General features: G+C 45.3%; 1 protein-coding gene across 5 annotated transcripts in view; it reads right to left on the reverse strand.

The window, feature by feature from the left end:
• Positions 1-14460, reverse strand: part of LOC117218330 (homeobox protein prospero) — a 79064-nt gene that overhangs the window by 27311 nt on the left and 37293 nt on the right. For 2 of the 5 annotated variants that reach the window (XM_033466625.2, XM_033466627.2), the window contains exons 4-5: positions 9341-9500; positions 1-6601 (exon numbers count right to left, since the gene is read on the reverse strand). The exon at positions 1-6601 is cut by the window's left edge and continues 27311 nt beyond it. In XM_033466625.2, the coding sequence (XP_033322516.1) occupies positions 6422-6601; positions 9341-9500 (340 nt within the window). In that variant the 3' untranslated portion in view covers positions 1-6421. Of the gene's footprint in view, positions 6602-9340; positions 9501-14460 lie in introns of those variants that run through there. The other 3 variants (XM_033466626.2, XM_033466628.2, XM_076528792.1) reach the window with 2 other exon arrangements.

Consider the following 14460-nt stretch of genomic DNA (forward strand, 5'->3'; position numbering starts at 1 on the left):
TCCTTCTGTCCATGCTCATCGAATCATCATCATCATCATCATCATCATCATCATCATCATCATCATCATCATCGTCGTCATCATCATCATCATCATCATTATCATAATCATAATCATCATCTTCGTCACTCTTTTCGCTTTTATAATCCCGCGTTATCCCGTTCTACGTGCGCCGCGGCCTTCGCAAAACGAGTGATAACGGCGAAGTTAATCGGCTATTGTTCGTCTTATCCTTCGTCCCGTTTTTCGTTTTCATCCACAATCGTCCCTCTCCGTACCTCGAACAGCATCGCGCGGACTCGTCTGTTATCCGTGAAAGTTGACAAAACTAATCGCCGGCACAGGAAGTCCCTAATTTGTTCGTTCTCCGCAGCCCCGGCTTCCCTTCCGCCCTGTCCTCGCCCGGGCCACTTTCGGAGCCTCGGATCCATGCCACTGAGACCGAAGATCGATTTAAGATAGATCCTCGAGTGGGACGACAGGGAGCAGGACGCGGGTTTCTCGGTTCCGTCCGCGACACGTCTCGATCCGTTGACGACTCGTCCTTCGCCTCGACGGGACCTTCGCTAATCGAACCTCGATCGACGGAGAAAGAAATCGAAAGTATTCTTTTCTCTGCTTGGAATCTGTCTGCTTCGACGAACACTCTTTCCTTCTCGATTTCGTTGAAAATAACGGCTTGGTTTCTTCTTCTTCCTCATCTTCTCTCTGTCTCTCTCTTACGCTCTCTCTCTCTCTCTCTCTCTCTCTCTCTCTCTCTCTCTCTCTCTCTTTCCCAGTTGCGGACAAGTCCGCGATGAGAAATACGAGCCGGGATTATTCGGAAATGGATTTCGATCTCGGACGTTCGTCGATCGAACTGGGAAACTGAAATTTGTTCTTGGCTTGCTGGCGTGCTTCTGTTGCTGATAAAGCGTGCTCGATTCGGTTTTGAATCGTTTGAACGTATTGGCACTGTCGCGTTGATGCTATCCTTGATTGTATTCCAGCTGTTTGTCGGTTGGCGTTTCTGACGGCAATTTTCCGGTTCTTTCTGGTTTTTGTCGCGCCGGTGGAGTCTCTCGCTAAATTCCGTATATGTTCTGTCGTTGAATAACCTAAGTTGCGAATCTTATTTCAGTGGTTGACGATTAGATATATTTCTCAGCGGTGTGAAGAGGATGCTTGGTTCCTTTGAAAAAGATGTTGACGCGTAAAGTGATATCGAAAGTTCCGCGATACGAGCGCTGTTTAATCCACGAATGCGTTTCTGTTGTAGCGTTATGTCAAGGTCTGAAAGATTAAGGTAATCGTTGATCCGAACGTTAAACTAATTCGCCGAAAATAACGTTGCTACACGATTTATCGCTAATTCATCGAGAACGATAAGGACTCGTTTATTTGTTTCTTTCCTATTTTTTTTGTTGTTGTGCGTAAATCGATCGGTTGCTCATAGCGTCCGATAAACAAATCGAAAGCGGTCGAACTCTTTCATTTTTTTTCCCTCGGCCAGATTGGAGTCGTACCGGCAAATATTTGCGGCACAAACGAGCGCAATTTGTCGAACGCGACGAGTATGCTAATCACATCCTGCATTGGTAGATTAAATTTCCTTCGAGATTCGTTCAATAAACACTTTTTCCCCCCGGCGTGTAGTGTGCTTTTATCTTTTATTTTTTTTTCAATGGGTGCGGAAGTTTACGGTGGCAATTAAATAGTCGAACGAAAGGAAGAATTCGCGAATACGACACGACGTGATCAGGCTAGAAATCGCGGTATCGAATCGTCGAGCCTCGACGCGACCCTAGGTACTACGACTGCTACGTTCCTCAACGTCGTTTTTCCCCCAAAAATTTCCTACGGTTTTTCCCCCCAGCTAATACGCTCGCGTCGTACGCTTACTCCTTGTTTTTTTGTTCTCTATCATTTTCTATTTCTCCCCGTAAAACGTTTAGACCAAAATCTTAGGCCAGCGCCGAAGGAGATCACTAATTTTAGGCCACTGTCTATTTATCTAAGAGAGTTGAAATTTTCCGAAAATTTTCCTACATATTTCCCGAAACATCTCTTATCCTCCCTCCCCCCCCCCGTTTCGTACTAAAAAGACACTGTAATTGTGTCTCGCGATTGCGATTCGACTCGACGATAGTACGGTTTCCAGCCCAGGTAGTCTCTTTGTCGTTTTCTTCGCTCATTTCGAATAGAAGGTAGGCCAGGTCAGCCGATTATGGCAAATTTCGCGAGGATTTGCCGCATGAATATCAAGTTTTCCATTTCAAAACAAGTCTTAGGAATATAATATGATGTTTCGAGGGTTGTTTGTCAAGGGGTGTTGCGAGCTTTTATTAACGTAAGGAAGAAAGAACAGAACGAACGAAAATAAAGACAACTCATAGTCTAATGGTCTCGCTTTTATTGTCGTAAATAATAAATAAAATAATAATCGATAAATTGATTGTTAAAATTAAAAAATAGTGACTCGTGACTAGGTTAAGACTCACCGCTTACAAAAAACGTGTGTGTTTTTGTGTGGTATTCCTTTTTTGCTTTTCTCTGCTGTGTACACTGCATAATACATGCTTAATAATAATAATAATAAAGATAATAATAATAATAATAATAATAATCATTGACATCGGCATAATAAAATAACTAAATACAATAATAATAGTAATAATAATAACTAAATGCCAGAGCGTGGACGTAACGACGTCGAAAACGTTGTGGCAAGGACATGGTTTTATTTTTATCGAGGGTTGATCGTGAAATCTAAGGACCAACAGACACAGAAAATGGGGACAGGACTTCGAGGACAGGGAACATCGACCGTTTGGTTCGGCAACATGTGTTCCTGCGACATAAAAGGGATGAGCCAATATTTGGACGTAAACTAAATCAATGACAATTATCAATTGTCATCGGACGCGTACCAATCATAATTACGAATCGTCGCGTTTCCATTGGTTACTCGGAACGTAGTAATAATAATAATAATAATAATAATAATAATAATAATAATAATAATAAAAAATAATAATAATAATGATAATAATAGTAATAATGATAATAATAATAATAATGGTGACAATAATAGTACTAATAATCGTAATAATAATTTTAATAATGATGACGTTAATATTTGATAATAATAAAAAGGGTAATAATTATTCATAACAATAGTGCACGTAATAGCGTGAATAATAGTGGTAGTGATAATTAGGGAAAAGAAAACAGAACGAAATCAAAGGAAAAATGTAGGTTAAGTTTAAGAGGGGCTGGCTACCATCCAAAGATATATTTTATAATCATAATCATTATACCGTTTACGATAAATTATCTACAAACCGTCTGGCGGAAACGAAATTCCTCGTTGGGGGGATATAGTAAACGCACACAGGCGTTAAACATTGCGCTTTCTTCCCTTGTACAATGTACGGATCGCGGGTGGTTTATCTTTTTCTACATCGTTCAAAGTGTGTACGTGTACGTGTGTTGTTCGTGTACGGATCTGTACCTGTGTGTATGTCCGTGTGCATGCGCGTGTGAGTAATAGATCGGGTACAAGAGGAATGAGGGAGGCGTCTAACTCTTTGTTACACATTCTTTAACGCAATTTTAATCGCGCCAACATCCGTCTTCTTTTTTTTTTGTTTCATAAGTCTTCCACGTATGTATACATATAATCTAGGACATGCAATTACATGTACACATACATTCCCCAAAAATTTCTTCATATATATATTTCTATATATATGTGTATATATAAGTTTTTAAAATAATCTACTTTGTATATAGTTACGCACCGGCTCGCGGTATTTTTACGTTTTTTTTTCTCTCCATTAATCTCCTCTCCATCACCTAGTCAATTTCTCGTTACACTTATTATCATAATTCCCGTAATTTCTCTCGTCGTCTTCCAACCTTCTTTTCTTTCTTTCCAAAAAAAATCTAACGCTCTCGAAAGCCGCCGATGCTGCATCCCGTCGTTTCTTTCCCCCCCTTTTTTTCCCTAAATATCGTTTTGCCCATAATCCCTTTTGTCGTCCCTGCTACTAGTACTCCTGTCACCGCGACTAGCCTAATCTCGTTTTTCTTCCCCTATCAATCAACCATTCTCAATAAAAACAACTCTACGTCTTGTTTTGCATCCTCGTTATCCTAAAATGCTTACGCCGCGAAAATGAATTAATCGTTAATTAATCACCCGCCGTTTTTTCATTTCTTTTTTTTTCGTCGAAGAATCCTCCTCTCTATCACTTTAAACACTCATTTCGTTCTCCCGTCGTCGCCGAGGTAACTACGGACCAAGAAAATATAATATTATCAACGACAAGGAATCGTTCCCTCGACCGCGAGAAAAAACCTAAACTGTGCTATATACTCCTCCCGGGTTTTCGCGTGATCGCGATCCACGCAACGACAAGCCTGGATCGCGGGCTTGATCAACGTTTTCGATGTTTCCGGCGTCACGCTCGTCCGCTTGCTGGAATCCGTGGCTGTGCGCCGCGGTATCGTTAGGAATGTTCGTACCGTAGGATATACAACATCTATTTCCGTTCAAATCGAGGCGACATCTCGAACCGATCCGCCTCCCGCCTCGACACTTTACACGAGAATTCGATCGCTAACATAATTATGTACAACTTAAGAAGAAAGGATCGAGATCCTATCAGACGGCATATGATTGCCCGGCGGTCTGACATACATACCATATATATCTATATATTTATATATATATCAATATATACGTATTCTTTTTCATCGAACCGATGTTTGCCTCATTCCGTTTACAGGGGGACATAAATGAATCGTACCTAAGAAGTGTCCGTCTAAGCTGTTTCCGTCGATTCGATAATTCACGAACCGCCCGTGTCTATTTAACGTTCGACGTTGTTCTTTTTCTTCTTCATCGTGTCAACGAATCGAGGCTCGCTTTCGGGCGAGCGACGTTTCGCAGCGGTGATCGTTCTAGAAATGAAATTACTGTCTGGACGACGACGACGACGACGACCGACGGAGGTGCGCGCGTGTGTGTGCGTGTGTGTGTGTGTATGTATGCTCGACGACGAAACACCGGGTCCGCCGAGAACCGTTCGAGCGCCGCGGCTCGACGCGCTGTTCGATCAGATCCACGACCGGCGGCGATCGAACGGTCGTTGCGAAAGAACCGCCATGTAGGCGGCACGAGGCGCGCAGCCTGACGAGATTGCCCGCTTGCGAAACCGACGGTCGTTGTTTCGATGCGCACGAAACGGCTCGGAACGGAGGACGACGCATCCGTTCCGGGTCATTCCCGAAGATCCACGAGAAGGGCTCCTCTTCCGCCTCTCAACAGGGAAGCTGCGGAGGATCCGTCCAGCGGATCTCGCTCCACGATTAGACAATTAACGGTACGATTGGTTTTCTTCATTCAGAAGACGATAAACATGGACAAAACAGCGTTACCGCGCGCCTCGTGCGTTTCTGTGTCCTACGTACGTGTGTGTGTATGCGTTTGTGTGTGTCGACCATTTCGAAAACGAGAGACAAACACCCGCCCGGTCGGTCGTCGCCGAGGACAGCGATTTGTTCCGCTGCTATTCCGTCTTAAAATTAGGCGGTTGATCGTGTACTGTACGCAACAAATCGAAACAATACTCGACGCTCGAAGCAGTAGTCTCTTAGCGAACAATGTGAATCCTTGCCATTCATTGACCACGCTCTCTCGTCCTGTTTGTCCTTCGTGATTTTCTCCGAAGTCCGTTCTAATTTGATATTCGGTGTGTGAGTGTGGGTGTGTGTTCTGGCGTCGCACGCCGCGCGGCGAGCACAGGCACCGCTAATTAGGTAGCTCGAGGTGCCGAGGCCTCGCCGAAGACGAGCGCTCGGCCATGGATCGAATCCGAAAACACGGACAGCCGAAAGGTGTGTCCCGCAAGCCTGTCTCGCGCGCGGACGTCGTCTCGCGATTAGGTCACAGCCTGATCCTCTGTCGGCACTCCTCATCGTCTCTCTGGTTGATGATCGATGCCTCCGTTAGCCGCGTACTCATTTTCTCTATCCCTTCGATACGCGTACCTTGTTTACTCTTTTCGTCGTTCGATTACACATCCGAAAACGCTGCGTGTGTCATTCGTGTTCTCCTTCTTCCTTGACGCAATATTCTCCCTAACGTAAGCTCTCTCCCACGTTCTCTCGCTCTCTCTCTCTCTCTCTCTCTTTCTCTCCCTCTCTACCTATCTCTCACGTTCGTTCTGCGATATGTTAGTTTAAGGATACCTGAACGCGCTTTACGCGAAGGACGTGTACCTCCTGGCGGATGCGATCCTTCCTCGCTGGCCGTTCCGTTTTCTTCTCTCTTCGTCTTCTTCACTCTCTTACTGATTCTTGGTTTCTACCGGGAGCCGACGAGCGCTGCCGAGCCCGTGCACCACGAAGAGCAAGAGCCACACGACCTCCTGATTCATTCAAGTTGCTCCAGGAAGTTCGGGGTCTTGAAGTACTCCGGCACCGGATCATCCAGCCTTGAGATCACCTTGTAGATCGACTTTTTCCAGCTCTGCTCGGAGTCCTTGCCGCTCTGGATTGCCTTGAAGAATTCTTTTAACGTCTGCTCGACGACATACATGAAGTTGCTCGGCACCTGGAATCGTTACCGCAATCGTTAGAGACTGGTTCGCATTCTTTCCGCGTTTGCTGTATACAGTGGCCCATAAAAGTATTCGTACACCTTTTAGAACATAATAACTTTTCTCGAACTGAACTGAGTGACTTGAATTTCTTTTTTAGATGGTAGAGGGACTGGTACACTAGACAATGATCGAAATGTTTTTTCTTTAAATTTTGCTATCATTTGGAATGACAAAAAAAAAGAAATAGGAAACTCTCGTTTTTTAACTATTTTGTCTGAGCCTATAACGAAAATTAGAAACATGTCTTTCGTAGATCACGGTAACGTAAATGCATGTTGAAAATGTTATCGCAATCAGTTGACGTTGTCACGAGTTACAACAAATTAATGATGGCAAAAATCGCAGTTTTCTCACGATTTTGAACAAAAACTGCAAGAAGTCTGCAGTTTTTTCAATCTTTCGACTGCAGCTCGACTCTCGGTTAACCGATTTCGATCAAATTTTTAGTACGCATATAAGTTACCGAGATCTACGAGAGGCATTTTTTTTAAATTTTCGTTACAAGATCAGATAAAAAGGTTTAAAAACGAGAGTTTTTTATTTTTTCCTGTCACTCCAAATAATAACAAAATTTAAAAAAGACATTTTGGTCATCGTCTAGTATGCTAGTTCCTCTATCATCTAAAAAAAAAGTTATTGCGTTTTGAAAGGTGTACGAACACTTTTGTGGGCAACTATATATGATGCCCTTATATTATATTATATATTATTCTAAGCATTAGACTGCGCGAGATACTTGTACCGTGGAAATTTATGCAATTTAATATTTCCATTTTATTTGAATCGTCGCGAATCTATTCTATTTATCTGAAACTTTCATAGTTTCCTTCCATTTTGATACGTTACGAATGCATAAAGTTCCTCAGTCCAGTTATAACCGGATAATCTCAACCAAGCAAGCAGATTTTCTCTATTTTCATATATTTAAACAATTAAATATAAATTATTGCAGAGTACTTTAATTATAAATCTTTTCTTTGCAGTTACTTCAAGCGGTAAGTAAGTCGATTAAATTTTAACAAGATCACTAAACAATTTCAATGATGATTCGACATTGCTGAATATTCTTAAAGCATTCGTTTTCTCTTTTCGCTTAACTTACGAACGTTTATATACAGAACATCTACGTGAACGTATTAAAGCAACGCTGCGAAAGCAATAATAAAGTGAAGCGATAAATATATTTGCTAATGAATAGACTGATACTTGTGCACTGCGCGAATGAAACGCGCGTTAAACCGAACGAATTTCGACGTCCAATCGAGAGAAACCGGACGGTAACTGAAATATACAAATTGCTAAGAATGTTCTATAATTGCTTTGTGCGTCGAATATTAACGGGGCGCGTACGTAAACTCGCGTTTTAAATTAATTTAGACATTTCTGTAACAAGCGTATAATTTAATCGGCATATAGTCCGGGCGCCGAGGTTGCGTGAACGCGTCGCACAAACGAGAAAGATTACTTCTCCGCGTTCATTACAGTTCAACGAAGGAGCCGTGAATCCGCGGAGTTAATAGCGATGTTACGTATCGCTTAACGAGAGACGCGAGCGCGAGCACGAGCGCGCGCTAAGAGTTTCCACTTATAATTAGTACGTTCGGGTTATTAACGAACACGAGTAATTAATTACACGTCAAGCAGGTTGCGATTGTAGCCGCGTCGAGAAAGAATGGGGCCTCCAGGTTTCACCGGAGACTCGTTAAATAATATTAAATAGCTGCTTTACGGGCGCGCACACAGCCGCGGCAACGCGCTGTCGCTGGAAATACAATCAGCGTCATTACCCGTGGCGAAAGTAAATTGCACCCACAATGGAAAACAGAGATGTACGAGTGATTTGCGAGGAAACGTAATCGGCTGCCGGCGTGAAAACCGGATGCATTCGAAATTCGTCGCGGTTTCGACCGGCAGAAGAACGAGACGCGGCAGGATCGGTTTAGTCAGCGAGTAATTACACGATTTCGGCTCGAATTTTCCAATTTTGCCGCCATTGTCCGCGCCCATCACCGAGACAATTTCGTTCGGATGCTGGTTTGCGAAACTTAGGAAACGAAGCAAGCAAACAGAAAATTGCCACGAGATAACAATACGTACAATGAGTGGCAAAATGATTGGCACAAGCGTATGTTTAAAGAGCAAACTGTCTATCGAGGGATTTCCAAAAGTACTTTTAACGATTCGTATTGTACAACGAATCAAGTGAAAAACAATACACAACATTGTCGCATGTTTTTATCGAATTTGATTACAATTGCTTTCCTAATTTCAGAACGAAATGCACGAAGAAATAATCCTCTTTGAAAATTATAGAGCACAAATGTCTTCCCAAGTGAATTAGATCTAATTGTCATTATTATTTTTAACTATCAACAACAAACATCGTTATTCCTTTGTATTTTTTAATGTGCCATCGCTTAAAAAAAGGAAAAGAAAATTAGCGCTTAATTTTTCGTAAAGTATTCCTGTGCCAATAATTCGCTGCACTGTACGTAAGATTAGAAAGCTTCTCGGTAATTTCACTGCATCATTCTTGAATGTTTCGAAACCTTTTCGAATATCGCATTTCGACGAAATCCTGCCATTTTACCAAGATGCTTCCTGCATGAAATAATATTCGCCGTTCGCTTCTATCGATGCATGCGACACAATAAAACTGTATAGGTCCCTGCTAGAACAATAGTACATACATTTTGGACTCTTACCTCGAGGTGATTGTTTCGGTTGTAATGGAGGTTGAGAACCCGATAGATTTCCGAATCACCACAGACCCGAAGGTCATCGACGTTCTTCATTCCTTCCGAAACCGCTTGCCTCGCGTACTTCTCCATCTGGATGTAGTAAAACTCTCTGGAAAGCGAAAAGCGCGAATTAATGAGCGGGCGCTGTCGTCCCCGTGGAAAAAAAAGGCCGCGGCGAGCTTAGGCGTCTCGGACGGCGACAGTCAACGTTCTCGAAATAAGAAGAAACAAACCGATTTGGTGCTGCTTCGCCGCGAGATTCCGCGAGCAGACGTTAATTAGTACGCGGGCGATAGAGGATCACGGCGACATCGAGAAAGCCGTTCCCCCGGCATCCGAAACGAGGAGAGCGCGGCGCAAAAACACAAAAAGAAAGAAGCTGCCGGAGCGGCTTAGGGGTTGCGACCGCGAAAGGGCAAAAATAATTTTTTCCTTCGGAGTTAACGGGGCCGGCAGTGTACGTGCCCTCCGACGTTAATTCTCGCGGATCGGAGAATGCTAATGCACTACCGATAATTAATTAAGGGTCGATATTGAAAGTGGTCTGACGCAGGCGGGAGAAGATGAAGAAGGAAGAAGGGGCGAGAGTCGCAAAGAGGTGTGTACATCTCCTCGTCGGATGGCAAGCGACGCGGTTCAAAGAGACTATTAAGAACGTGTTACAGTGTATCGTCCAAGAAGATCTCAACGCCCTCGTCGCAGGGGGTAGGCGAACTCTGTCGACTTTCACAGGGTGGTGGCAACATTGCCGGTACGTGCGAGAGAGAGAGAGAGAGAGAGAGCGAGAGAGAGAGAGAGTGTGTGTGTGTGTGTTGGGAGCGTGTGTGCGCGCACTCGCCCAAAACATCGCGGGAATCGCGTGCGTTACGCTTTTCTCTCTCTCCTCTCTCGTTTCCTTGCCTTGCCTGGCAAAGGAAAAAATCGGGCTCCCGTCAAGTTTGCCGTTCGCGTTCATTAATTAACGCAGTTAAAACAAGCGCAAATCACTAATTGGCGGGTAATTTATATAGTAATAGTGACCCGCGACTTCATACAGACCGCCGAAAGGGGGCAGCTCGAAGGGGTGGCTCCGCTTCGGTGGATCTCACCGAAAACTGAGGAAAGGAGCGTGCACCGCTCCTCGCAGTTACGCGCCGCAACTGCGAGAGGAGCGAGCACTTTGAGCGTCGCTGTTCTTTGTACAGCGTCTTTGTGGGCGAGACCTCAATGCAACTGCCACTGATTAAGAAATTAATTATTTTCCTTTTAATTGAAACGTTATAATCCTGGCCGCGACGTTTCACTCGAGACGCCGCTGAAATTCACCGGGACAGATCGCCAAACGTCACTTTTTATGTTTCGACTGTCGACCGAGAAAATGGTCGACATGTGTCGAATTCTGCTTGGGTTCCAGTCCTTTGTAAAAACTGCAAGGGTATTCGTGGAGATGCAACGTTTATTATAATGCGTTTGTAAATGTGTTGGTGTATTCAATCATTCTAGCTGTTTGCATTAATTGTATGATAGAGGGGTTACGTAAGCATCAAGTTTTTCAAATAATTTTCATAAGCTGAGAACAATACAGCTTCAAACAAGTTACGAACATCGGTGCATCATTCTCAGTTTATCGAAATTGCTAAAGACAAATTTTTTAAAAATATCCGAGGAGTAAATAATTCTAGCTAACATTTGTGACAAGGTTATGAACGGTATCAGTTCCGATAAAAAATATCCCATGTAAATAAATAATTACAATGCCTCCGCATTATTAAAAATTCCAGACAGGAGTGAAAGAAGCTTTTTCACAGTCGACGCAGACGGTTGTAAGGCCACGCTGAAGTAGTTACCACTCAAGAAATCCCAAAAAGTTGGACAGGAGGAGAAGATGCGGCAGACCAGGTGCAGCGAAGGTGATGCTGCATAGTGCCAGCCGCAGATCTCTCTGCGCGGACATACGAGCCGGCTTCGCATTGAAATGTGCGAAGATTGTACGCATAGAACCGCAGAATATTTTCACGGAATATTAACGGCAAGATCTAGATGGAGGTAAATATGCATACTACTCTAGTTTCCTTCGAGCCCAGCTCGAGCCCGCTCGAGCGGAAGGCTTGGTGGAAGGGGTAAAAGACACGGAAAGACGACGACGAAGCAGAGGACGGTCCTTGTATTCTTCGGTACCGCGAGAGAGCAAGTCGAGCGAAGTAAACACGCGAACGACTTAACGCGAAACCGAGAGTAAAAGAGAGAGAGGGAGAGAGAGAGATGTAAGAGGGGTTTCGCGATAGAAGGAATGAGAGTGAGTGAGTGAGTGAGAGAGAGAGAGAGAGAGAGCCGGTAAACGGCGTCTGTTACATGCCCGGATATTTTTCCATTCTTCTCTTAATCTTTCGTTCCGGGTCCCTATCCTGCTCACCCTTAAACGCACACCGATGCCTGACCCGTACTGGTGGAAGTATCCTAGAGTAGCAAGCCAGAATGGCAGTGAGAATGGCAGTCAGGTTGATCTTGCACTTTGGATCCCGAGGGGATGGAAAGAAGTACGGTTCAGCGGGAAACCGGTAGTGCCACTGCGGCTTGTATAACTCGAGATCCCTGAATGCTCGACAATGTGAGGCAACCAGTTCAACCTTCGAGTCTTGGCCTTCGCTCGGTGCCGTTGGGAGCAATTTTTAAGATTGCTTCCGCCTGGCGAACTCGCGGCAGAACTCGTCGCAGAATCGACGAACGTTTCCATATTCATCGTTGTCTGCCGAGTGAACCGAGATGTACCGTCGACGACGGAACATTCTATTAAGAAGCTTCATCCACCTACACCCCCTCCCTCTCTACCTCCGTTCTCAACAGACGTTCCCGTTCGCCCCGGCGTCTATTCATGCACATGTTGCACGCGAGGACGATCTTGTTACCCCGAGTCGCCGGGAATCGTCGCCGACCGAAATTCGCATTACGTTCGTCGATAATGAGTAGAACGAAGGCGTGGAACAGGCAGTCGTTTGAAACGTATGTTCGCTAAAAATCTCCTCACCGTGTTCATACATCGCGAGTCGTATATCTTATTTCTTCGACAGTTTCCTCCCGAAGGAAGTCCGAAGGAACGCCATGGGGACAGAAAATTCCTCCCGCTTGTCTCTGAACGCTTGAAATTCGTGCAATGATCTGAGCGAACCGACGATTTCTAATTAGTAGCAGCTAAAATGAACAACGGTCTGAAACAACGTTTTTTTCCGAAGAGAGTAACATCCATGCGAATCAACTTGTTGGTCGACTTAGCTGACGTTGCAGCGTGTTGCGGAATAAAGGAGAGGGAAAACCGTAGACCGCAAAGGGTTAATATTTGGAGTCGATTGGAGAGTGAAAATTGCCAGGCTCCCGACGATAAGTTTGGCATCGACGGTAGTGGGTAGCATCGATGGTTTCGATAACGAGTAAGATCGCGAAGATAGAGGACGGCGGGCTCGAGATTTGGTGGCCGAATGGCACTCGTGGATCGAAGCCACTGGAACCAGCGGAAGAAAACAATGTGATCTTTCGTGCGTCGCGTCCCGATCTATACGTGGCGACCAGAAGAAAGGGCGAGAGGAGGAGTCAGGTGGCAGAAACGCGAGAGGCTCTTCTCATTCGATCACTCCAGATTGGCTCTCTCGCCAATTAAGACAATTTCACGTGCTCTTATCAGCAGTCAGTCAGAGAAGGTTATGCACACGAGAGGAGAATTGAAAGAGAGGAGTGTGTCTCTGCGGAATCGTGTCCCGCGCCCTTTCTCTCTCCCTCTTGGTCTCGGGGCGCGTTGCGCGTTCACTTTCTCCCGTTCTGCTCTCCCTTTCGCGCGCGTCTCCTCTCTCTCTCTCTCTCTCTCTCTTTCCCTCTCTCTCGCTCTCTCTCTTTCGTTCTCTCCTTCTTTCTCCACTTCTCTCCGGCTCTCTTTCTCTGTTCGTCTCTCTATTCCAACGTCTCCTTGAACCGTCACCGGCACCCACCCATCAGGACCGAGCCACCCCCGACTTCAGCCTCTCGGAGGTAACGTGTATGTGTCACCTGCGTCTATAATCCTTACTCAACCACCCATCAACCGCATTCAAGCTCGTCGGATCGCCGAGTATAGGCGGAATATGGTAGGCAGAGACTGGGCTAGGTCTGGGCTGGGCTGGGCTGGGCTGCGCTTGGCTGGGTTATGTACCTACGTAATACTGCATGGTAGATACGTATATATATCTGCGAAGTGCCTAATTAAAACAGACACCAGGAGACAGAGAGAAAACGGGACGAGAGACGAGGTTGGTCGCATAATAGGGTGTAAGGGCGCGAGGGAGATGGCACTAGTTCCGTAGTCGGTTTGACAAAAAGCCCGAGTGCTAGAATTGCCACTCTTCGACCACCAAGTGCAGCGGAGAAGAGCAACGGTGAACGAGAAGAAAGGAGAAGGAGTGAGAGGGAGTAGAGCGAGGAAGGAGGAGGAGCAGGTGGAGGAGGAGGAGGCGGAGGAGGAGGAGGAGGAGAGAAACAGAGAAAGAGAAAGAGAAAGAGTGAGAACGCGCGCGCGACCGGGAGGAAGATAGTGAGAGTAAGGGCTAGAGGGTGAGCCACGAAGTCATTCATTATAGTATTGTATAATTAGGATAATAATAAGCTCTTCAGGGGCTTGGGATTTCTTGCGCCCCGTTGCAACGGGGCGACGTCGACAGAGACGGGAGAGAGAGAGAGAGAGAGAGAGAGAGAGAGAGAGAGAGAGAGCGAGCGAGGCCGCGACAGAGAGAGGCCAGCAGAAACAGAGGAAAAGAGTGTGATCCTCCTGGAGGGTGCTGATTATTAGCATCTAATTACGACCTGCTTTTGCCACCGAAAAAAGAGAGACAGTGAGGGAGGTGGTGGTTAGAAAGGAAATGAAGATGCGGGGTGTCTTCGAGGAGGGAATAATTAGCTCTCGCCGTGAACGGAAATCGTTACCTCGCGTTTTTTCGCGATCCTCGTCAACCGCCCAGAGGAGAGATTCCTTCCTGAGAAGAAGGCGCGCGGTGAATGACCAAGGTGATAGCCGCGCATCCTTCTTTCCCGCGATTTGTTTCGATCTTAATGGTGTTGCCTTTGCTACC

Source organism: Megalopta genalis, chromosome 2, assembly GCF_051020955.1.
Source record: "Megalopta genalis isolate 19385.01 chromosome 2, iyMegGena1_principal, whole genome shotgun sequence".
Classification (NCBI taxonomy): Eukaryota; Metazoa; Arthropoda; class Insecta; order Hymenoptera; family Halictidae; genus Megalopta; species Megalopta genalis.